Source organism: Peromyscus californicus, unplaced genomic scaffold, assembly GCF_007827085.1.
Source record: "Peromyscus californicus insignis strain IS unplaced genomic scaffold, ASM782708v3 Scaffold_18__1_contigs__length_77618521, whole genome shotgun sequence".
Lineage (NCBI taxonomy): Eukaryota > Metazoa > Chordata > Mammalia > Rodentia > Cricetidae > Peromyscus > Peromyscus californicus.
The window spans coordinates 31,142,668-31,168,579 of NW_026294480.1; the positions used below are offsets into that span (position 1 = coordinate 31,142,668).

General features: G+C 40.3%; 2 protein-coding genes across 8 annotated transcripts in view; one reads left to right on the plus strand and one right to left on the minus strand.

The window, feature by feature from the left end:
* Nucleotides 1-8,331, plus strand: part of Osmr (oncostatin M receptor) — a 59,442-nt gene extending 51,111 nt beyond the window's left edge. For all 4 annotated transcript variants that reach the window (XM_052743195.1, XM_052743193.1, XM_052743194.1 and 1 more), the window contains 5 exons: nt 264-434; nt 1,366-1,533; nt 5,434-5,515; nt 5,925-5,997; nt 6,716-8,331. In XM_052743195.1, coding sequence (XP_052599155.1) covers nt 264-434; nt 1,366-1,533; nt 5,434-5,515; nt 5,925-5,997; nt 6,716-7,273 — 1,052 coding nt within the window. In that variant the 3' untranslated portion in view covers nt 7,274-8,331. The remainder of the gene's footprint in view (nt 1-263; nt 435-1,365; nt 1,534-5,433; nt 5,516-5,924; nt 5,998-6,715) is intronic.
* Nucleotides 8,332-11,909: 3,578 nt separating this feature from the next.
* Nucleotides 11,910-25,912, minus strand: part of Rictor (RPTOR independent companion of MTOR complex 2) — a 103,514-nt gene continuing 89,511 nt past the window's right edge. For all 4 annotated transcript variants that reach the window (XM_052743200.1, XM_052743198.1, XM_052743199.1 and 1 more), the window contains 4 exons: nt 18,030-18,197; nt 17,588-17,711; nt 16,340-16,478; nt 11,910-16,206 (listed from right to left, as the gene is read on the minus strand). In XM_052743200.1, the coding sequence (XP_052599160.1) occupies nt 16,132-16,206; nt 16,340-16,478; nt 17,588-17,711; nt 18,030-18,197 (506 nt within the window). In that variant the 3' untranslated portion in view covers nt 11,910-16,131. The remainder of the gene's footprint in view (nt 16,207-16,339; nt 16,479-17,587; nt 17,712-18,029; nt 18,198-25,912) is intronic.

Here is a 25,912-nt window from a genome sequence, read left to right on the forward strand (position 1 = left end):
CTCCTGTGACTTTTCTATCAACTATTTAATCTCTCTGGGTCTTTAGGTCTTCATCTATGAAATCCTTGAAGGAGACAACTGCCCAGCCCCTTCCCAGCTCTTCTAACTGTGTCTGGGTATACATTATCAGGGAAAAGCTACGACTCCTTAACTTGACAGAAGCTCTTCATGTCCAGGGCTGCCTGTGGTCTGTTTAGTTTGCATATGTGCTCTGAGACCATTCCCAAATCATAACTTGTTCTTATCCCATCTTCCTTTCCTAGCTCCTCTGGAGAACCCGGAAGTAAGAGTTAACTTTACCTCCAACTCCATCACCCTGTACTGGCAGGATTATGCCAGCGACTTCCAGTCTGCTTTTGTAGAAGGGTACCGTGTGTACTTGAAATCCAAGGAGTTGCAGTGCCACCCACAGGGGAAAAGGACGTGGCTTCCAGGTGATGCCTGCTCTTCTTCACCTAGACTCAGCACACCATTCAGAAAGCAATGGAATGGAGGCCGAGTCCACCCCAGAGCTGGGGAAGAGCACAGGAAAGGCCCCTTATGTGATCGGGCCAGGCTAGGGACCAGGCTGATGCTCTTCCCATGTCATTTTAGAATCAACAGGCAAACAAAAAGGAGTAGGAGTGTAGGGATTGGTATTTTAATTCACTTCAAAAATAATGCAGGCCTGGACATCAGCCCCTTAAGAAATCTGTCCACTTAGAAAACTTGCTTGCTTTTCCCAGCCCCTCCCTAAAAAACAAACAAAACAAGATAAAACAACAATAAAACTTCAGCAAATATTATTTTTATTTACTTATTTGTTTGTGGTGCTGAGGATCAAACCCAGGGCCTTCCGTGTATTATGAGCAAGGAGTCTGTCTATAAGCTACATCTCTGGCATCAGCATCTTTCCTTCGCTTGTGTGTGCTCACGGTATCTGGCAGAGTTCTATATCTGTACAATTACCATCTCCCATTTAGTGGATGTTTGGTTGACTCTGGCCCATCTTGAAAATCAGAGAAATTACAATTTGATTTGAGGTTGGTTTAAAAATGCTGATGATCCTGAGACAGCTGGGTTATCCATTTCTGGCTTTCCCACAAGGTCTCTGCCACACACTTTTCTTTCTTTTTCTTACTAAGCCAGAGTTCCATGTATCCCAGGCTGGCTTGAACTCACTATGGAACTGAAGATGACCTAGAACTTCTTCTCTTTGTGCTGGGCTTACAGGCATGTGCCATCATGTTCAGTGTGTGTAGTGTTGGGAATTAAAGCCAGGGCCCGTGCATTCAAGGCAAGCACCCCACTAACTGGCCACATGCAGGTCCTCTCCCACACTCTTAATATGATTTTCTTGATAACAACATTGTTTTTCAATCACAGGTAATTCAGTGCTCTGTGAATATGACGTCAAAGACCCCAAGCAAAAGACATTCACTGTGAAAAACCTTCAGCCAGAAACCCTCTATGAGTTTTTCGTCACTCCGTACACCAGGGCTGGCCAAGGTCCCAATGGAACATTCACGAAGGTCATGACTCTGGATGAACACTGTGAGTTTCTCCAAATCAAATGTTTTCCTCAAGATCAAGTTCCTACACTTTGTCTAGACCAGCAAGTTTCAATAATTTCTTCTCCCCTTCCCTTCCTCTCTCCTCCACACATAAATGTTATCCAGAATCCTGTTCCAAACTCCAGGTAAAAGCAGCAGTAACCTGACCAATTAAGATCTAGAACCTTCTTCTCATCTTTCTCACTGACCCTGGATGCCTGTCTCTGGAAGTCAGTCTTGGGGTGACTTGAAAACCACAGCATATTTTAGAGTTGACATCAGAAGAGCTGGAGCTTCTCTCTCCAGCATGGGTGGTCATGGGCTGCCTTCTGCCTCAGCCTTCCTTCTGCCTGGTTTCCTGGCTTGGCTGGTGGCTTTCTGCTCTGCTGGGGTCTAAGGATAGTCTGAGCCTGGCAATGTTCATTAGATCAGGCCAGTACATCACCAGCTCTGTGGTTGTGGATTCTGTTGGGGAAGGGGTCATGTGAAGAGATATATCTCTCTAAAATGCATTTGGCTTGAGACATAGAGGAGGAAAAGAGGAAGGGACATAGTAGGAACTGTGTTTCCATTGTATACTCTGGCGGCCACTGACAGAAAGGTGGGGAAAAATGTAATCCGATAGAGGGTGAAACAGAGAGTGTTTTAGGATTACTCTCCTTAGAGAAGCCTGCACCATCATTCTTGAGTGTCTCTTACTTTCTTCCCACTTTTCTTTTTTAATTCCAATGCTTAAAATCTATAATAATAACCTGAAAAGCTTCAATTCTGCTTCAACTGGCTCCTCCTGACATTCTTCCCTGATGTGCAATCAAGATCCAGTTTTGAGCGGTCTCTAAAAGATGGGAAGTCTTTCTGGAGGCACTCATAGGCACTTTTTGCTGCACTAGGATTTTGAGCATTTGATGAGTGTGTGTATGCTGGAAGTGAGGGTGTGGTTTCCATTAAAGAATTCACAGCAAGGCTGAAGAGACCTTAAAGACACTCGTCTTTGAGAAAGAAATAGGCTCAAGCTGGAAATTCCAAGCATCCTCCATGCAGCATACCTTCACTGAGATCTGAGCTGTTGAGATGGGACAGTCACACTAGTTAGGATGGTAGTCCTGGAGTGCCCTAATTGGTGTCACAGACACATACAGCTACAGCAGTGATAACTGCCTGAGAGACTAACACATGATCTGATGTCTCCAAGCCTATGTCCAGAATTCAAATCACATTAAGATTTGAGTCAACAGTTCACAGTACTTGAGTACGGTTACCACTTCCAAGTAATTTTGCTGGATGGTGAGGAGATTTTTTTTGAGATGGAGGTGTCATAACTCAGGCTACAGAGCTAAGGATGAACTTGAACTCTTGATCCTGCTTCCACTTCCCCAGAGCTGGAATTGTGGACATGCATCACCATGACCAACTCTTAGAGTAAGCTTTAAATTAATTTCTATATTATCTTCTTCCACCTTTGGAATTCATTTGGTTTGTGCACATACATGTACCCAAAACAATAACTTTATATTTTCAAGATTTTATTAATCTTTGTGGTAAAACTTATAACTTTAGCTTTATTAATTACATTGATTGTTATTAATAAGAAAGTATTTCACCTATTTATAACTTTCCTGACAGACACTTTGTACATTTCAAATAGAAAGTTGTGTGACTCTGTCAACTGCATCAGTCCTTGTTAAATGGGAATGAGAAATGCTTGCATTTGCCACAAGGAGACTGGTGTGGTAAAACAATAAAAATGAACAAAAATACCCCCAAGAAACGCAGTGCTGAAATCCCAAGTAGTGTGGAAATTTTGCGCATTTTGTGGTACCTTTTTAACAGCAGGTCCCTTTCATTGTGAGCTGGTACATTTTCTTTGAACAACTAGCTTGCTTAATAAAGCTGATGAGGCAGAGAGGTCGAGAAGTCTGTTTCGAGACCTCACGGGTGCCCATTTCTGCTACAACTTCTGCCTCTGCTCCTGGACATAAATAAATTTATATATATAAATATATATATAAATAAATTTATATATATAAATATATAAATAGAAATTTTTGTGTAGTCTTGAGGACCCGGGGATTCATTTAGTGTTTATTAGGTTCCTATTTAATAATTACATGTGTTTAAACAAATTAAACAAATTAAAATAATTTAACTGAAATTTTCAGTTATTTTAAAAAAATAGTAAGAGGTCAACTTTTGGAGCTTTAAATTTATTTATTTATTTATTTATTTATTTATTTTTGGTTTTTCGAGACAGGGTTTCTCTGTGTAGCTTTGCGCCTTTTCCTGGATCTCGCTCTGTAGACCAGGCTGGCCTCGAACTCACAAAGATCCACCTGCCTCTGCCTCCCGAGTGCTGGGATTAAAGGCGTGCGCCACCACTGCCCGGCTGTTTTTTTTTTTAAATGATAACACTTTGAAATTTGATTGTTGCAAAAGTTCCCCACTGAGACTTATTCTTACTTATGAATGCCTGGCCTTAGCTTGGCTTGTTTCTAGCCAGCTTTGCTAACTTAAATTATCCTATCTACCTTTTGCCTCTGGGCTTTTACCTTTCTTTATTCTATATCTCTTTCTTTTCTTCTTATTCTGTAGCTGGCTGTTGCTGTGTGGCTGGCCCCTGGTGTTCTCTCCTTCTCCTTTTCTCATTTCTCCCTTTCTTTTCTCTTTGGAGCCTAGATTTCTCCTATTTATTCTCTCTGCCTTCCAGCCCCACCTATCCCTCTCTTGCCTTGCTATTGGCTATTTAGCTCTTTATTAGACCATCAGGAGTTTTAGGCAGGCACAGTAACACAGCTTCACAGAGTTAAACAAATGCAACATAAAAAATGCAACACATCTTTGCATCATTAAACTAATATTCCACAGCATAAACAAATGTAACACATCTTAAGTATTCCACAACACACACGTACCCCAGGACAGTTCTGAATGTGGCCCAATTTACTTAAAATATTATGACATTTTAATGTGGTTTTTTTTTGGTAACTCCAAAAAAATAATTCTTAAGTGTGAACTTTGTAGGTGACAATGTTGTCACAATATCAAGAGGTAGGAACTCCTGAACCTAGCCAGTTTTTAATGTATGATAAGCAACCCTGGAACCTCAGTGGCAAACAAGTATTTGTCTTCTGATCCCACATCAGCATGATTTGACTGACTGGGCCACCCTGACCTCCAGGCTTGGGTCTGATGTAGGTGTATTTCATATAAAGTCACTTGCACTCTTATTAAAGGGCAGCAGTATACTGACCATATTCTTTTCACGGTGGATGAAAAAGGATGAATAGGTAGCATAATGAAGCCCTTCCTTAGACCACAGCTATGATCCATTCATCATCATACTGGCCAAACTCAGGCATGTGGTCAAGCTCCCAGGCAAGAGGCAGGAAGGTACTCCCACCTACCACAGAGCTAGGGTGGGGAGTGAGGAACTGGGCAATTATGCTCTATTCTATCAGACTTAATGAGTTGGAACTATGGAATGTTGGCTCACAGCAAAAGGCTCCCTGCATTGCTTGGTGTCCCATATGGCCCAGGCTGGCCTTGAACTTGCTGTGTAGTGGAAGATGACCTTGAACTCCTGGAGTTAGGAGTGTTAAAGGCATGTACCACCATACCCAGCTTAGTTGGTCTTTTCTCTTCTGAGTCAGGCAGAAGCCAGAATGAACTTTCCCTGTAAGTTTTGTCCAGTTAAATTTCTATAAATCTAATAAATAAGACCTATTTATTTGTGAGAAGTGATTTTTCAGAATTAAACTCATTTAAAAACTTATACTGAATCTTGCATAAATACATATATTTGAAGAGCTGTAAGCATGGAAAATTCTTCACCACCATAACCTTTCATTCTTTCAAGGAGGCCAATGCATATATGAAAATAATCCCTTTCCTTTTTCCTCTTTAGCCCACATGCTGCTGCAGATCTTATTACCCATGACTTTCTGTGTCTTGCTCATCATTGTTGTGTGCTACTGGAAAAGCCAGTGGTAAGTGCAGAGGAAGCCTTTATCCAAGAGTTAGAAACAAACCGTGGGACAGACGTGATATGGAATAATACGGGGAAAGAATGCTGAAAAGGCAAAGGTTAAAGAAATGTAGGTGAGCGTATGTCATTCAGTTGACAATTTTGCCTTCTGGGTCAATAGATGGGGAAAAGAACCATCTCAAAAGTTGCTCCTTATGCTTGGCAGTGTTCCACATGCTTTATATAGAATGAGCCATAGAGTGCCTGCAATAATACTGTTAAGTACTGTAGTTATCTTTATGGATCTCATGATTCAGGTAATAAAGCAAGGAAGAATTAAGTCATTTGCTTCACAGAGGATACAGTAGAGCTCTCACTCCTACCCATTCTACCGAACTGTTCATTCAGTCTGAATTTCACTGTCCTTCCAGGGTGAAGGAGAAGTGCTACCCTGACATTCCAAATCCATACAAGAGCAGCATCCTGTCACTGATAAAATCCAAGGTAAATGTGGGGATGTGGTATGTGTAACATGTGAAGGACTGATCGAGCCCGGCATTGTGGTACATGCTTGCAATCCCCACCTTTGAGAGATAAAGGGTAAGGGGATCTTTACTGAGTTTGAGGCTAGTCTGGTCTATAAAGTTAGTCCTAAGCCTCCATGCTACATAGTTCTCTCTCAAAAAACCCAAAGTGTGTTTGTGTGTGTGTGTGTGTGTGTGTGTGTGTGTGTGTGTGAGAGAGAGAGACAGAAAAGGTCTGATTTTGGTTCAAGTTCATTGATCATGTTTTCTTAGACCTCTTCAGGAAAAGACAATAAATTAGAGGCACAAACAAGGCCACAAGCCAGGCAATTGGATGAACTAGGGTACAGCTCAGTGACAGAGTGCTTGCTTGCCTAGCATGAGGAAGGCCCAGTTTGGATCCCAACATAGCCAAACAAACATAGGTGATTGCATCTTTCTCATCATGGGCTACTAGAAAAGTCAGTGGTGAGACAGGAAGTGAGACAGGAAGGCTTTCTCCAATGGGGAATCAGACAAGAACTCCTAAGACAAAAATGCTCTGTTCTGTCCTGGTGAATCATCTGGCTTTTGTCACAACCTTCAAGTTAACACGTGGCCAGGAAGGAATGGGAAGCTCTCAGTGCACACTACATACACAATACACTTGGATACTCCTGCATATGCATTTATATTATGTATATTTGATTCCTTTGCAGAAGAACCCCCACTTAATAATGAATGTCAAAGACTGCATTCCAGATGTCCTTGAAGTTATAAACAAGGTAGAAGGCCCCAAGACACAGTGTGTAGGCTCTGGGAAACCACACGCTGAAGATGTATCCATTAAGCCTCCCTCCGTGCCAATGGAAAGCGGTTCCTCTGGCCCTGTGCCCTGCGTCTTCTTTGAGAATTTTACTTATGATCAGTCAGCTTTTGACTCTGGTTCCCACGGGCTCGTTCCAGGACCCCTAAAAGACACACCACATCAACTTGGACTATTGACCCCACCTGACAAGTTACTAAATGTTCTAGAAAAAGACTACATGAAGTCCCTGGCGGAAAGCCCGACTGAAGAAACTAGCTTGATTTATGTGTCTCAGCTGGCTTCACCCATGTGTGGAGACAAGGACAGTCTTGCCACAAATCCACCCATGCCAGTGCACTGTTCAGAGTATAAAATGCAAATGGCTGTTCCGGGGAGCCTCGCATCACCTGCTCTGAGTGAGAGTAACAGCCTGACTTCAATGATCCTTTTAGGTCAAGGTGAACAGTAACGTTAACTAGCAGCAAGCCAGTTCATATACTACAGGCACTTTTGGGGATATGGCTGGTACCATGCCAACACAACGTGCCCTGGCCCTTGATTCCAGGAGCATCCACTATCTGCAGCACCGATTTATAAAAGACCATTACAGGCTGACAGACTAAAGACCAGAGCGATGCAACTTGGCATTTGCCCTGAAGGCTTCCTTAGAAATGGCACATGCTGACCTTGTTATTATTTGTTCCAGGCTCACCCTTGTCACAGTACCCCTGACCTTGACATAGGATATTCATCAGCGATTTCACAAACCCTATCTACTCAGGACACACAAAGTGGCTGTGTCCTAGGATTTCGGTTTGCAGTGAAAAACATCTTCATGTAAACTTGACCTAATCTTTAATATGTTAAGGGTAAAGCCATTGGATCAAATGTTTTAACGCCACAAGAGATTTATTACTCCTATTGTGTAGACTTATCACATTTAATTGAAAGGTTACAAACTAGAGTTTGGCCTTACCTTGAAATGAGAATTTGTAGTCATTGATAAAGTAAAAAAAAAAAAAAAAACTTCTCTTGGTGTCTACACTGAACCAACCCAACAGGTAAGATGTAGGAATGGGACAGGAATAGTCTTCACAGGACCCCTGCCATCTAGCTTACTATAGTAAAACAGGATTGCAAAAAGCTCGACTTGGTATCCAGGTGACAGTAGCCTATTCAGTAGACTCCAGTCTTCCTCCGTGATTTTTGACTACCTCAGAATAAAAAACAGGACATTTCATTGAGTGGTTCCTTTCGCATTCTATGCCACCATCCCAAGCTGTATCTAAATAACCTATTTCCACACACAGTCTGGTTCAAGAGAAATCTGTCTCACTCACATTCCTATCATGCTAAAGTAATAAAGCCTCAGGACTGGATACAATTTAGCTCTAACTTTAAAATGTTCCCTGGAGTGAGAAGTTAGTTTGGCATTGGCCCCAAAGTATGTCTTTTAAGGTAACATCAAGATCCAACCACCTCCAGGAAAAAAAAAAATCCAGAAAAAAAATGTTTCTACCAAAGTCATAGATTACTTGTTATTCTTTAAATACAGTATTAACAATTTCCATAGCACTCACATGCACCAGGTATTAGGACATGGCACACAATACCCACTATACACACTATTATTTTTAGGTAAGGCCTGAACTCTCATGGAGCTTGGTAGCAGCATAGCTCCTGTAAACAATCTCTGGAAGATGCTCTATGGTAGCCAAACATAGGTGATCAATTCATCACTTTCTTCCTCTTGATGTTTGTCACATTGTAAAATAAGATAGAGAGGGTCCCTTTGTCTTGTCTGCTGTGAGTGCGGTGGGAATGATGACTTTGTGCACATGCATGGCTGTTACCAATACTACAGCAATAGCCATATGGCATGTGGCCTTAGAACATAACACCAATCAAAAACGTTCTGTTAAAGGTCCCAGTCTTTTCTTTACATATAACCAAGCCTTTTGATAAAGAAAATGGTTCTGCCCTAACCTAGTACCAGGCACTATCGTGAAGAGTCTACTTGGAGATGACTTTGGTACTGCCAATACCGTTTATGTTTTTCTGTCAATGTATTTCTCACTGGAAACTTGTATCCAGAAATGTTAATGACATTGATTTGTAAATGTTTTCTTTCATTTCAGGTTTGTTTAAAAGATAATCCACAAAACATAAATCCAGAAAACATTATTTTTGCTGTTTCAATAAAGCCCAATTTGAAACATTTCACAATCACATTGTTTTAATTCCCTCAACAGAATGAGAACTTGTTATTGAGTGTAGTCAATAAATCACCTCACAAATTTAACAAAAATGTAAACTTCTAGGTACCCCTTCAAGCTTAAAAGGGTCTCTTCAGCACTAACTTGGAATCCACACATCTCATTAGTTCCTGGACAGATTCACGTGCTTGAAGGTGCCTTATTTCCCTCTCGTGGTCCCCTTCCTATGTTCCTGTGACAGTCCTTACTCCAACACTAAACTCCGAACGTAACTAAACCTACATGTTGAAGGAAAGGTGATATTTTGCCGAGTCTGGCTTATTTCATGTACTATAATGATCTGCAGTCCCATCCACTTTCCTGCAAATGTCTTACACTCTTTAGAGCTGAATAAATTCCACTGTGATCAAGTCCCATTTTTTTTTATCCATCTGTTGATGGCTCTCGGCTAGTTCCCTAGCTTAGCTATTGTGAACAGAGCAGCAACGAACATGGATATGCAAATACTGTACTATGATGATTTAAGAGTCCTTCCGGTGTACACGCAGAAGTGGTAAGGCTGGGTCATATGGCAGGTCTATTTTTAACTTAAGGAACCACCACACTGACATTCATAGTGGCTGTACCGATTTACATTTTCACTAATAGTGCAAAAGATTTTGTATCCTGTTCCTCTTCCCCTCATCATCGTCAACGTGTTTTTCTTTCTTGATAGCAGGAATTTGCCTGGCCTGAGATGGCATCTCAAAGTTTTTTAATTCGCCTTGTACTGATGGCTAAGGTTACTGTACCCTTTTTCAGGTAGCTTTTTCCTCCTCTAGAAATGTCTGTCTACTCAGATCATCAGCCCATTTATTGACTAGATGATTTAATTTTTGAAGTTTTTTATATACTCTAGATATTAACCTCCAAAGACTCCAGGAGAAAATTCTTAGATCTGATAAACACATTCAGCAAAATCAACATCTAAAAATCCAGCAGCTTTTCTATATTCCAATAATGAACTAGTAGAGTAAGAAATCAGAAAAAAACCCTTTCATAACTAACTTTTAAAAATTCTCAAAATAAACATAACCAAGGGAGTAAAAGATGTCTAAAATATGTAATTGAAGATATAGAAAAGAGAAAGACCTGTCATTATCCTGGATTAGAATACTGTAAAAACGGCCGTTAGTAAATGTGATTACACATTCAGTGGAATTCTCATCAAAATTCAAACTACATTCTTCATAGAACCAGAGTAAAATAATCCTAAAGTTCATATGGAAGTAAAAAAAATATTGAATACCCAAAGCAAGTCTTAGCTGGAGCTATCACAATACGTGACCATAAACTATTATATACTCAAAGCCAAATAAACAAAAACCATATGATGTGGGCACAAAGAGACACAGACTATTGAGATTCAGCAGAGGACTCGGAATCAAACCCACACAGCTGCAGCCACCTAATATTTGACAAAGGCATAAAAAATATACATGAAAAGACAGGCTCTTTGGTAAAGAATGCTGGGAAAACTGGAGTTTCCCATCCTTAAGATTGAAACTAGGTCCCATCTCTTTCACTTTGTTCAAGAATCAATCAACGGGTCAAAGACTCTAATGGAAGACCCGAAAATCTGGAACTGCTAGTAGACATCAACAAAACACTTCAAGATAGATAGAGGCATCGGCAAGCACTTCTGAAAAGGACTCGACAGTAGAGGAGACGATTCCAAAAGCTGATAGATGGAATTACATGAGTTAAATGCCCCTGCACAAGAAACAATCAGCCAAGAGACAGGATTCCTGGAGCTCACCAGCCATAGCCTAATAGGATCTAAGTTCACCCAGGAGACCCCATCTCAAAAAAAAGGGTGGAATGATTGATATTTGACCTTGGCTTCCACATGTACAAAGATGTCCATGTACAGTCAGTGTGTGTATGTGTTTTCTCATGGTTAATCTCATTTGCAAAGTGTGTTTATAACAACACCACGTTGAATTAGACTTAAGGTCACATCTACAAGCTGTTAAGCTTGCTTTGTCTCAAAGGGCTTAGAAGACACTTCATGGAGTGCTTCTAAAACCCTAAAAGATAAAAATGGAGATGAAAAGTCTTCAGAATTAGCAAACAAGGCCATGAGTTATCTCCAACATGGAGGACTAAGTGTAAAGTTGGCTTAGGACTCCAAATAAGCACTAAGAAAACCACATGTGTGCTGGAAATTGAACCCACCCACGTCCTCTGAAAAGACCCAGTGCTCTTAATCACTGAGCTCTCTCTTCAGCTATTTGAATATTTCTATATGGAAAATTTAAAAAATATAGACTATCATTTTCTTATTCAACTATGATAAATTAGGCATGCTTTTCATTTTACATTTCTGATAAAAACACGGTACAGGGTGAGAACAATGATACATACAAACAGGTGTCCACAGGCCAAAACCTGAACCAAGTTTGCTTAAGGTGGGGAATATATTTTAACAACTTTAACAGACCTTAGCTTTCACACTGAATTTCTCAGCTGGCTCTTTTCCTGTGGTGTGTTTTGCCTCTCTGCTCAGGCCAGAGTGTGTGAACGATTGAGCAACACTCCACTTACAGGTCATTTTCTTACTACCTCAGAAAGTCCAGAGCTGTTCTAGCTAAAGACATTTCTATTTCCAAATCTTTCACAATACTTATTTGAGATTAAAATATAAGTATGTTAAATTCTGAAGAATGCCAAGGAAGTACAATTTACTTTAAAATTGGGGGCAGCCCCTTTTCACAGTACAAGACCATCCCCATCTGTAGGATCGAAAAGCCACGTTTATTGGAAATCACACCAGTCAACATCAGTATCATGTGATTCAAGTCAAGGCCCAGTGACACCCATTTTCAAATAAAGCAACATCGCCGCAAGTTTAAGAATTTTAAGTACGTTTTATTAAGAATGAATCCCTTTGATAAGATTATGTTTCAGGAGGCTTTAATGCCCTTAACATAAACTGTACACATTATACAAAAACAATAAAACCACAACAACAAAAAAATCAAGGTGAGCAAAACCATTTGGGGACAAATCTTATTTAAATTATACACAACTCAATGAAATATTCTTAAGGAAAATATATAAATACTTTTTCTTTCTATGTTACAGTTATACAATATAAATCAGATTTCAATGTCTGTTCAGTGACCTACAAACACCAGAACCTCCAAAAATGTAGCAGCGTATTACTAAATAAAAAAAGGTCATGTGGTCAGAGAGCATTGAGTCTGAGATTCTCTTCACGATCCCTTACCACTTTTCAAAGCTAACTGAATTTCCATCATTTGTTTCCCAATGCATTGTTAGGGTTTCTGACAGGCCAGTAATGGAAGAGTTTTCAACAATCATACATAAAAAATTTTCACTACTCCCTCTCTGCCCCAAGACTTAGCATTTTGTGCTAGACCAACTTAGTTAAATGGGAAAGTTGTAAGGTATATTTCCTTTTTGGCATAAACTTTCATGTTAAGCATCTTATCGAGTCAGAATGTGCAATCCATGCATCTGTGGCAGTCATCCACCTAACTATAAAAATACTCCAAAGGGGAGGAATCCCACATTCTGTGAGTCATACAATGTGCTAGAAATGAAATCCCCCCTGGGGACCTGTAATTGAAAGAAAAAGGCTCCTGGAAAGCCTCGCGAAGACTTCTGTGTCCTTTGTAAGCACTGCCCTCAAGTTCACTGGCACGCTTGGATGTGGGACTCGGTGTAGTGACACACTTGAAGTTAAGATGGGAACAACAGACTCTGTCAATATGGAGAAAATGGAGCCCTTTGCCAGCCCACACTTAGGAAAATCTGAAATGTTCATTGCAAGCAGCTTTTCTTAAAAGTCTTTCAAACAATTCTACTTTTCTTTCATGGACTGTGAATCTGAGACAAAATGGAAGTAAAAGTCTAAAGGAGGGACAAAAAACCTTACTTCCAGAATACATTTCCAAAGTGGTCACAAATTCTTCTCACACAAAATTAGCACCTCACTCTTACCACACGAGAATAATCGCAATTATAATTTGAATGACAGACAATTTTGTTTCTTATTGCTTACTGATCTGTGCTTTGATATGGGGCATAAAAGGCATCCTCTGAAAGGGATGAAATAAAAATGTTATAAATAGCAGTAGACAAGTTTAAATGAACAGTGACATCCCACTTTGAACACTTAGCCATGGTGACATGGAATCCAGTGTTAACCATCTCAAGCTCTGGACAAGAGTGGAATGCTGCTGAAGCCACTGCTCCCAGTGACTCGGATACGTCACCACAGCAACAATGCCCACACTTTCTAACAGCCTTGTAAAACCACTGTCTTACGGGATGTCTATTCATTTCTCTGTATTAGAAACACTTAAGTTAGGGAGAACACTCTCCTCCAATACACCCTAAGCACAAACAGAAAAGAAAAGGCTAAGAAATTTTAGAGCCTATTTCTTTATAAATACTAAATTTCTCTTTTGTCAGTATTTATTTAGTAGGTGAAGCTGAAATCTGTTCTTGAAAAAAATTCAATTAGAAATGACAATTTACAATTAGAAATTCACAGTTTACAACCAGCTTAACTATTCAAACCCTTCCAAATTATTAAATAATTACTAATAGTACAAATTTATATGACTAAGATTAATTCTAAACTCTTGAAAAACTACAGTACTGACATTATTTTGGTAATATCTATTATTTATAGATAATTTTCTCAATGATTTCTATTACCACTGACATCATCCCTAACCTTTTCTGCTATAATTTAATAGTCTTAAACACCTACGCTAGTCACTTGGCACTGCATGTAGTTTTCATCATGAAAGTCTACTTTTATACAAGTAAGTACTTAAAGGAAATGTATTACACCTTTTGGTGAAACCATGGTTAAACCAAACAGCACTATAAATTTAAGCATTGACAATTTCCTCCAATATACTGAAAATCACAAAGCTCTGATATCTTCCCAAAGTAAGTGCTATAGGCAGATATGATGATACACACACACACACACACACACACACACACCCCTTTCAAAGTAACAGTCAAAAGTCAAAACAAAACACCTGCTTAGGACACTAGGCACAGCCTTCATTTCAGGATGGCTGACTTAGGTGCGCAAGGATGGGGATAGTTTTGTGTGATGAAAAACAAAGTAGTTATTGTTAATTTTTGAGGGATGAAACCACAGATTTTATACTCTATGTTAACTGAGGTAGTGTTTAAAATGAATGTCTAAAATGTTAATCCCATTATGAGTAAGACTACATTACGTCCTTTGGAATTGTAACCACTATTTGGTCTAGTATCTCTGACATTTGGTTCTCTGGAAAGGCAGTTTTATTATCCAAGACCAAAGACCAAGGTGACAGGCAATGCTCTTAGAAGTACTGTTGACATTTAGATAAACACTTGGGTTCAGTGATAAAGTATTTTCTGAGCAAATGAGAAGAACTGTGTTGTAATGTGAGCAGCAGCTTCGAGCCCTTGTCTGCTTGATCATCATGGAAGTTGCTACACAGTGCATGTAAGAACAACTTGCTGAAGTGCAGTAAAAGAGGAGTTAGGAAGGAGATGAAATGCTTCATCCGAGTGGGAACTTTCAGTGCCAGTAAAAAAAAATAAAATAAAATAAACTCTGTGAGTTATGTTTCCTAGTTCACAGGGTACTTTACAGAGACCTCGCAAACGAGCCCAGTATGAAAAGGGTGTACAACATGGGAAAATACGGACTGATGTCTATGATGGTGTTAAAGCTGATGTGTAACTGTAAAAAATGTGCTACACAAAGCAATTACAAAAGGGTCCTAGTCAGTCCAGCTGGATGTTTTTGTTCTAGATATATGATTTCAAAAAAGACAACCCTTTCACTTACAAGCATCTAGTAATGATGTTCATGCTATTTTATGTACAAATTTGCATATATGTTTAATTTCTGTAGATTTCCAAATATCTTTATACATACACAAATTAGACAGACAGACAGACAAAACCTTGCCTTCATCAACTTCACAAATGTGATAAAAGCAATGACTGTACTCTTCAACTCACCTATAACTGCAATTATTCTGTGCAAAACAAGAACACGAACAAAAATTACATTATCGCTGCTTTAACATTTAGTAATTAAGGCTTTTCACCACAATTGTGAATCTTAATGAGACTCAATGACTTTTTAAAAGCAAATATGGCTTTTCTTTTTTACATGGAATGTGTAAATTTCATGCAAACTTGTCTTTTCTTTAAGAGGTTGGAAGTATCATTTAATGCTTTCCTTTGCTTTGGGTCCAAACTACTAATACTTGCTCAATCAGTTTCAAGTGGTGATGAGAGGAGCTGGTGAGGATGGAAGTCCACTGGGCATATATATGCATTCTGGACATGGGAAGTACTTCAACTGAACTATTTATTTTAATCAACTGTAGTGAAAAACCTTAATTGGTACAAGTAACTTTCAACAACATATTGCACCAAGCCTGAAGAGATGGAGACAAATAAGCATCTTTATGCAGTCTAGCAACACAAAATAACCTTTCAGTTCCAATTGGTGAGGCTCTTCTTTTGCTCTGAGGTCAGAAACCTCTCAAGTAGTGTTACAACATTAAGGAAATGTGGAAGGGCCAACGAAGCCCTCTGATCCCAGCAGTTACAGCACAGCCTATGAGATAACAGGACGCAGCCTCAGAGACGGTGACTCCTGGTTTCCATGAATTAGTTAACAAACAAGGCATCTTTTAGATTTACCCTTAATTAAGAAGCATTCAGAAGTAACTGTGTGAAGGGTGCTTCTTCATGTCCTGTTTTTGTTCCACTGCCATTATGCTTTTCAAATTAAAAAAATAGAAAACCTATGTAGGTATTCAGTGCTTGGCTCTTGCATATGATGGTAACTGAATTAAATTTGTGGTAATGAATCCCCAACAGGGAAGAGGAAGCTGGCTTGGTTAGGGACATCAGCAGCTACAGCTGTTCTGTACCAGTGACTGCTGGGACAGCGTCAGAAGACACTCCTGCCTCGCCGACAGCCAGCCAGTATTTCGTGAGGCCTCCAGGAAATCCACAAGGGTGGATAAATATATAGTATCTAGCTATAAACATCATAAATATGAGGTCAGGATTCGTCAGATTCGTCAACTACAGGTTGTTTTGGTGGAATTGCCAACACAGCCTCTGCTTCTTCATGCATCTAGGAAAAAGTGGTAAATTGTTAATTTTTTTTTTAATAAAAATGGCATATAATGTAGATATACTTTCTTTTAATTTACTTCAAGTATAGAATAATTCTAGGAGACAAATCCCAGAAAAATAGTCTTACTTACTTGTAAAAATTGTACATCCTGAAATAACTCTTGTATGAACCTCCGGCATGGAAGTCTAAATGTGCAGTGTGACAACAAATGAGAAACTTCAGAATAAAGGCATATGTCATCAAATGTTTGAGGATACTTCTCTTTAATTCTAAAATGAAAAGACAGACTATGTTGTGATAAAAATTATAACCAGAATTTATTCATTTGACCCTCCAAAATGACATTTTCTGCTAATTTTTTCTCCAGATATTGATTGGATGGAATGTCAGGAGTGGTGGCTTAATAATATAAAACAGTAAGTCAGTCAGTTTGTCTCTTCCTTTTTTCCTTTTTGCTACAAGATTTCACATAGCCCAGGCCAGCCTTGACCATGATTCCAAATCCCTAGCATTCCAGACCCTCCTGCCTCGACCTCGATTCCAGGCCTAGGCCTGCACACCTGGCTTACTGTAACTACTTCTATTTCACACTTCTTTTAAGAACTACTTTAGCCGGGTGGTGGTGGCGCACGCCTTTAATCCCAGCACTTGGGAGGCAGAGCCAGGCGGATCTCTGTGAGTTCGAGGCCAGCCTGGGCTACCAAGTAAGTTCCAGGAAAGGCGCAAAGCTACACAGAGAAACCCTGTCTCGAAAAACAAAACAAAACAAAACAAAACAAAAAAAAAAGAACAACTACTTTAAACGGTGCAAATAAAGATGATTCGCTCAAAATCATTTTTTTTTTTTTCATTTATCAGGCTGCTCTGACTTAGAAAAACAATAAAAATCAGGAAATCCCACCAGTTTATAACTTAAGCTTGCTTCTCACACGTTTGGTCTTAGTTCCTCACTTTCTTGAAAAATGACTGAGATATCTAAAAAGCTAGTTTTTGTACTTGAGTTATAGCCACCAACAATTATATCAGAAACTGGAATTTGGGAATTTAAAAAAATGTTTTACAGGCTAACATAAAAAAAGTTATTTAATTAAAAACAACCCCAAAGTTTGCCAAGGCTAAAAAGGGGGGCAAGAGTGGCCCTGCTTTAGATACAGTTTTCCATTTTTGCAGATTTGTTTCAGAGTCTGGATGGATTCTCTCTCACTTTGCCTTCAATCTGCAACACAGACTGAGGTACCACAGCAAAGCATCTATGCCCCGCTCTGCAGACAGGAACGTGGTCTGTGACTGCTACTGTGCAACTCTGAGCAGTACAAGTATCTTTCTGCACCTCACACAGTAGAACAAGCTGCCACCCTTCAGGCAGGTAGGTACTCACGTCAACAGCCCGGTTTCATGACACTTGGTAGAAACTGAACTACTCAAATTAATGACTAATCTTAGCACTTCTTTACGAAGCAGGATACGGCACATTGGTGTATCATCTGGAATGGTTTTCACACCTGAAATGAAGATGTCAGTGTGACATCACTTATCGTATCACAACACAGAACCATAACAACTCATGGTATTTGTTTTCAAACTATATAAGCAACTAAAATTGGAGTCAACGGCACATAATCTGCCAATCATCTAGAAGCAAAGCTCTAGTAGAAGTAGACCGCTGAGAGAGAACCTCTGAACGGCTGACACAGGTGCAGTCTGCTAAACTTCTAACACTGACCTGCTGTCACAGCTCCAAGACAACTCTGAATTACAGTACATATGCTAACAAGCAAAATCAATTGAACACAGTTTCATTAAGGATGAAGAAATCGAACCTGAAGATTCACCCAAAAGCAGCTCTGTGCTTTTGGTGCTGCTGGCTGAGCCTTCTTGAGATGCACCATCGCTGCCCCCAGAAATCCCCGAGAACTTTGAAGGAACCGTTTCTAAAGGATTGTGGATCGGCTGCTCACACCAATCAGAATATGGAATATCTTGAAGGTCTGAAGGTAAAAGCATTTGATTAGAGCTCCATTCCTGTGCTAGGAATACACACTCTGTTGATTAGAACTTCTCTGTTCTAATCAATTTCTTTTCATGAAGATTTTCAAAGTAAATCCAGACTGTTTAGATGAGTATTCAAACAAGGGAACCTGCTATGATCTAGAGAGTTGATTTTCCTAGTACCAATGTGTGAATATGTCATTAAATTTCAAACAAATACGTATAAAAGAACACACCTTATCTTCTCCCATCCTTTCTACTTCTATCTGAATGCTCACCCAACAGTAAATCCAATTAAAAGCATAAGGCTTTTTCAGACCTCTTCCTATTTTAATTTTTCCTTCTTGTTCTTCTCTCCACGCATTGCTAAGGGTACCATGGTGGGATTTTGAAGTCAACCTACCATCTAAGCTAAAATACTTTTTTGGTTTAAAAATGCCCTGGGCATGGACCAGCTGTATGGTTCAATGGGTTAAAAAGGTGCTTGCTGATGGTCTTATGTTTAACCCCAGGATCCACAGGGTGGAAGGAGAAAACTGACTCCAATCAGTTGTCCTTTGATCTTCAAGTGGGTCCTGTGGTACATGCACACTGGCACACATGTGCATGCACAGTACACAGACACATGAACAAATAAAAAATGTAATAAGTTAAAAAAAAAACAACCTTAGGTATTAAAATCAATGATGAAAACAAATGGGAAAAGCTGTTGATCATCCTTTCAGGAAGGAACATTGGACATCCTATAAAAATCATACAAGTTTAGTACTATACAACACAGTGGAAGTTAGTTAAGTATTCATTCCCCTTATGAAAAAAGGGTAACTCAGAGAAGATAAACACTCAGCTAGAAAGTAAGACTTCTAAAAGCTGGACTGCTTTCCTTTCTTCAGATACCAACATGGAAGAAAAGAGGTTCAACCTCATTCAACCTTGGTTCCCACAAAATAACCTTTGCACTACACTCTACTCCACTTCCAAGCATGTCTCAGATTACTACTTCCATGCCTGCTGTGCTAGATAGTTTTATGTCACTTGATAAAAACTAGGTCATCTGAGAGAACTTCAGTTAAAAAAAAATGCCTCTGTAAGATTGGGCTTAGGCCAGAACACCAATAGTACAGAAACTAAGATCCCATGAAACTGAAAGGCTTCTGTAAGGCAAAGGACACTGGCCACAGGTCAAAACGGCAACCTACAGAATGGGGAAGGATTTTCACCAATCCCACATCTGATGGAGGGCTGATATCCAAAGTATATAAAGAACTCAAGAAACCAGACATCAACAAACCAGATAATCCAATTTAAAAATGAGGTACAGATCTAAACAAGGAATTCTCAACAGAGGAATCTCAAACGGCTGAGAAACACTTAAAGAATTGTTCAATCCCTTAGCCATCAGGGAAATGCAAATCAAAATGACTCTGAAATTCCATCTTAACGCCTGTCAGAATGGCTAAGATCAAAAACATAAGTGACAGCTCATGCTGGTAAGGATGCAGAACAAGGGGAACATTCTTCTACTGTTGGTGGGAGTGCAAACTTGTACAGCCACTATGGAAATCAATATGGAGATTCCTCAGGAAATTGTGAAGACTAGCTATACCACTCCTGGGCATATACCCTTGCTCAACTACGTTCACTTCATAGTGGCTTTCTTTGTAATGGACAGAAACTGGAAACCACCTAGATGTCCCTCAACCAAAAAATGGATAAAGAAAGTGTGGTACATTTACACAATGTTTAAAAAAAAATTATGAAATTTGCAGGAAATCATCCCGAGTGAAGTAAACTGAACCAAGAAAGACAAACATGGTATGTATGCATTTATAAGTGGCTATTAGCTGTAAAGGATAAGCATCCACAGACCCAGAGAGGCTAAGTAACAAGGAATACCCAAGTGGGGGACACATGGCTCTCCCTGAGAAGGGCAAACAGAATAATTTCGTGGGTAGACTGGGGGCAGGTGGGGATGGGAACAGGATGGATTACGTGAGGGATGGGTGGGTGGAGGAGAGAGTACTGGGAGTGACAACTGGAATTGGGGGACATTTCAGTGGTGAGGTAGAAACTTAGTGCAATGGAAACTCCCAGGAATCCACAAAGGTAAGCCTAGCAAAGACTCCTAGTAATGGGGGGGTAGGTGACCTGAACTGGCCATCTCCTATAACCAAGCAAGACTTCCAGTAGAGGGATTGGGATACCAACCTAGTCACAAAACCTTCTACATACAAATCTGTCCTGCCTTCAAGATGTGCTGGGGTAAAGGTGGTACAGAACTTGTGGGCATGGCCAACCAATGACTGGTCAAAATAGAGACCTATGCCATGAGAAGGAGCCCATGCCAGACACTGCTTGGAGGGCCAGGACTCAGATTCTGGATAGCCCAGAGACCAAGAATAGAACCAAGTATGATTGGGAGGGGGGAAAAAAGTCAATGAAATGATTCTTAGTGATACTATGATATACTCATAGACCAGAGCCTAGCATAATCATTATCAGAAAAGCTTCATCCAGCAACTGATGGGAGCACATGCAGACACCCACAGCCAAACATTAGGTGGAGCTCAGGGAAACCTGCAGAAGAGAGCAAGGAAGGATTGTAGGAGCCAGAGGGGTTAAGGACACAAGAAAAAACACAGAATCAACTAACCATGGCTCATGAGGGCTCAGAGACTGAACCAACAACCAGGGAGCCTGTATGGATCTAACCTACGTCTGTATATATGATGTGGTTGTGTAGCTTGGTGTACCTGTGGGACTCCTAACAGTGGGAGCAGGAGCTGTTGCTTGCTTTTGGGACCCTTTTTCCTCTACTGGGTTACCCTGTCCAGACTTAATAGGAGAGGAGAGGCCTAGTTTTAGAATAACTTGACATGCCATGTTCAGTTGATATCCCTGGGAGGCCTACTCTTTTCTGAAGGGAAAGAAGGAGAAGTGGATGTAGGAATGTGTGTGTGTGTGTGCGCTTTTGTGTGCATGTGCGTGTGTGTGTGTGTGTGTGTGTGTGTGTGTGTAACTGGGAAGAGAGGAGGGAGGGGAAAGCTTAGTCGTGATGCAATATATAAGAGAATAAATTGAAAGAGGGTAAGAGGGGGAGGGGAGAAGGAGGTGGGAGAGAAAGCGTGCAAGCTTTTACAGGAAAAAATAAAAGATTAGGCTTAGGCAAGCCTTTGAGGCATTTTTCAATTAGTGACTGATGGGGAAGAGCCCAGTCCATTATGGGTGGGCCCATCCCTGGGCTGGTGGTCCTGGGTTCTATAAGACAGCAGGCTGAGCAAGCCATGAGGAACAAGCCCATAAGCAGCACTCTTGGCTGTCCTCTGCATCAGCTCTTGCTCCAGGGTCTTCCCTTGTTTTGAGTTCCTGTTCTGACATCCTTTGATGATGAACAATGACATGGAAGTGTAAGACAAATAAACCCTTTCCTTCCAAGTTGCTTTTGGTCATGGTGTTTCACCACAGCAATGATAATCCTAAGACATTTGCTAAGGATGTAAAACATTCTACTTAAATTTTACAATGATTTAAAAAAATAAACTTACAAGGAAAATATTTTGGAATCAAAGATGTAATTTAAAACAATGTTTCATGTTGTTTTCCTCAGTTCCAATGAAAAAAAGCATGTACATATTTTACACTCACTTGATGAGCTACTTAGGGAGCGATGGTAAGTACTACGGTATAAAGAACAGTAAGAAAGCAACACTTTCTCCAGCTGACATGTTCCTGAAAAGTAATGAACTAATTTAGCCCAGCCTGATCTTCAACCGGCGACAACTCCATACCCTAGCTTGGTGGAACTGTACCCTATTTTTAAAGAGGTCAGTGATTTTCATTAAGCATTTATTCCTCTAGGTAACCAAGGTTTAAAAATACTGCATTGCTTTCTAAAGATGTAAAGTACTTTGTGCTCCGACTCTATAGGATTTCACACTTGTGAAATGTGCAGAATCATGGGGATAATGTTTTAAACAAGATCATGACTGCTGTTAACTGGAAACTTCAGACAAAATATGGACAACTAACAAGGCAGAGAACTACACATTGTTGGAACTGAGGAAAGGAACATGGAGATGCTCGACTTTTCTTACAGATGGAAGCTGTGTGTGAGGACTACAGTTAGATCACCATCACCAACTATCAGAACTAAATAAGTTTCACGTAAGTTAAACTGGAATAGTTACTGATTCCTAGTCTGGCTAAAAAATACTGTAATGTATTATTCTCACTCAGAGGCTTAAACTAGAACCTAAACTAAAGTATTACAGGTAAGTATTAAGTACAGATATTAAGCCCAAGATTAAATAGCCTGTTTCTTTGAGACTATAATTTTATCATTTTCTGCTTTCCTCCTTCCAAATCCTTCCATTTACCCCTCCCCACTCTGCTTGACATTCATGGCCTCTTTTTCATTGTTATATGCACATGTGCACACAACTCACACACACCCCTAACTGCTCAGTCCATATAATGCTAATTGTATGTACATCTTTCAGGGCTGACCATTTGTTATTAGATAACAACCAATCAGTGTGCTCTCCCTGGGGAAGACTCTTTTTCCTGATCTCAGCATTCCTGAGTTGCCTGTAGTTCTTTGTGTAGGGTTGAGGCCTCATGGGTTTTTTTCCCTGTCCAACAAGGACAACAGCCCGGTTTCTGTACCAGTCTCCCTGGTACTTGAGACCCAGGCCTCTGCTATTTACACTTGTGCTCTTATTGGCTGGATGTCCTAGACTTCCTGGCATTCCCTCAGTCGCTGTACCTTTGGGAAGAAGGTCAAGTGGACAGAGCTCTGCTTTATGCTTCCTCGACACCCTCCTTCATACAGCACTGGTCTTCTAACATTTAAAGCATTTAATTCTGAGATGCAAATAACTTAACCACCATCCAGTCTCTTGGCTCCTCTGTCCTCCAGTTGCAGTCTGAGGTACTCCTCCTCCAGTCTAAGCTTTAACAACTGGGCCTCCTATATCGTTACTGAGTTATTTTAGCTTGGTTTCTCAATAACACACACACACACACAGAGAGACACAGACAGACAGACACACACACACCCCACATTCTCTATCCATTCATTTATCAATTAGGTATTTGTTTATACTTCTTGGCTACTGTGAAGAGTACTACAGTTCACTAAGGATGCTGTGTCTTTGACATACTGATTTCACTTCCTTTCTCTCTCTTAAGTGATGGGACTGCTGGGTTGTATGGCTTGTTTCATTTCGTTTTTCTGATACCCTTACTGCTTTCTTTAGTAGCTGTAGTAATTTACATTCCAACCAACAATGTGAAAGGATTTCCTCTTCTTCCTGTCCTTGCCAGCATGTGTTACCATTTGGCATTTTGACAAGTATTCTAGTTATTATAAGCTGATAGCTCATGGTAGTTTTCATTTACATTTGACTACTTTTATGTCCTGAGAAGTGTTTTTAAGTCTACTGCAAATTTTAATCCTATATCTATATAATTAATTTTTCTTTTCCAGACATGGTTTCTCTGTGTATCCCTGGCTGTCTTAGAACTCACTCTGTAGACCAAGCCACCTCTGCCTCCCAAATGCTGGGAGTAAAGGCGTGTGCCATTACACTCAGCCTGTATATTAATTTCTTATCAGATATGTAGTTTGCAAGTATTTGTTCAATTTCTATGTTCTTTCATTCCTTTTTCTCCATAAAAAATGTTTTATTAATAGTTTTGGACATCCTAACTTTTCTTTCCTATAGAGGTTTTTTGTTTTGCTTTGTTTTTTTGTTTTTTGGGGTTTTTTTTTGTTTTTTTTAGAGCATGTAGTGGGTGGCAGGTAGGATTCCAAGAAATCCTCACCCATTTGACAACTCCAACGCAGTTCCTCAGCGCTTTCAGTTTCAGGCTCACATTTACGGCCCATGTTGAGTTGACTTTTGTTCAGTATGAGAGACATCTAATTTCCAGGAGGCTATCCAGTTTTCCCTTTATCAAAAACATTGTCCTCTCTCCAGCAGGCATTCTTAGCACCTCTGTGGAAGATCAGTTAGCTGGAGGTGCACAGATGGGTTCTAGCTCCTCCAGTTTGTGTGTCTGTGTTTAACGCTGACCATACGCTGCTAGGATCCGTACAGCTCTGTAAGGACTGACTGATTGTGTCTGTGTTTAACGCTGACTGTACGCTGCTAGGATACATACAGCTCTGTAAGGACTGATATCAGGTGTGTAATTCTGGCTGTACTGGCTCTGTTCTTTGCGCTTAAGACAGTTTTGGTGGCTGGTCCATCTGTGTTTTTTATAACTTCAGAGCTCAACACTAAGTGCTTCACACACACTACTGAGTGAGTAAATGAAAAGAACTTGAAGGCCCTAAATCATAAACAATATTGCCAACTGATCTAAGATGCCCTCTTTTCTATGGTGTGTAGTACAACTAACTCACTCTCAAAAAATAATCCGGCCGGGCGGTGGTGGCACACGCCTTTAATCCCAGCACTCGGGAGGCAGAGCCAGGCGGATCGCTGTGAGTTCGAGGCCAGCCTGGGCTACCAAGTGAGTCCCAGGAAAGGCGCAAAGCTACACAGAGAAATCCTGTCTCAAAAAACCAAAAAAAAAAAAAAAAAAAAAAAAATCCAATAAACACAAGTTTGTTTAAAAAAAAAAAAATCTGAGCATACGGAGGCCCTGGGTTCAGAGTGTGAAACCTGTCAAGTTCAGGCCCATATTGGGACATGGAATCACTGAGAATGTGGATCAGTTTCTAAGCATAATCTCAACCTATTGGTGGCAAATCACAGCAAGCACACTCCTGACTAGGTGTCTCTCCAGCACCATCAGCTGGCATAGTCGACAGCTGGGAAGTTATGAAATCCTAGGAGAACTTCAGAAGAGTCATCAGAGAACGCTGGTCTTCACGAAGACCTCTGAGGGAAGCTGACTGATATTTACCAAGAAAAGGTACATACACGAACACTTTAAAACACCAATTGAAACTGTTAATATATACACCTGTGTGATTCATATTAAGAAACTGACCACTTTATTTATTCCCTCTCTAATAAATGTATACTGAGAGCCCAGTGCACAAGGCAGCAGCTACTGTCAGACATGAAAATGAAGAAAGGATGGATCAAGCTCTAAGGAAGTCGCCATGGTAAGGTTAGAAGGTGACTGAGTAACAGCCATAGTTACAAGAAACCTCTGTACAAAGGACAGGAAGAGCCGGGCGGTGGTGGCGCACACCTTTAATCCCAGCACTCGGGAGGCAGAGCCAGGCGGATCTCTGTGAGTTCGAGGCCAGCCTGGGCTACCAAGTGAGTTCCAGGAAAAGGCGCAAAGCTACACAGAGAAACCCTGTCTTGAAAAACCAAAAAAAAAAGGACAGGAAGAGCAAGAGGAAGGAGCTTCCACCCTTGGCTTAGGAATCAGGACACTTCTCAGACATGAGACTGAGGATGAGGCAGATGCTCCAGAGAGACTATGTGTGTTTATGTAAGAGCATGGCTTTGTGGGGGACAGGAAAGGATAAGGGGGGAGGAGCAGGGAAACTAGTTGTCATTCCCAGCAGCTGTTGATAACGTCAAGTCAGGCATGGTCTACCAACTACAAGAAATGAGAATGATGAAGACCACAGAGCACAAAGAATCTTATGTGTTGGGCTACAGAGTCAATAAAGAATTCAAAACAGATTAATCTTAAATAATATACTAAAAGATAAAGTGGGGAGAATAAAATTAGAGGCTGAAAT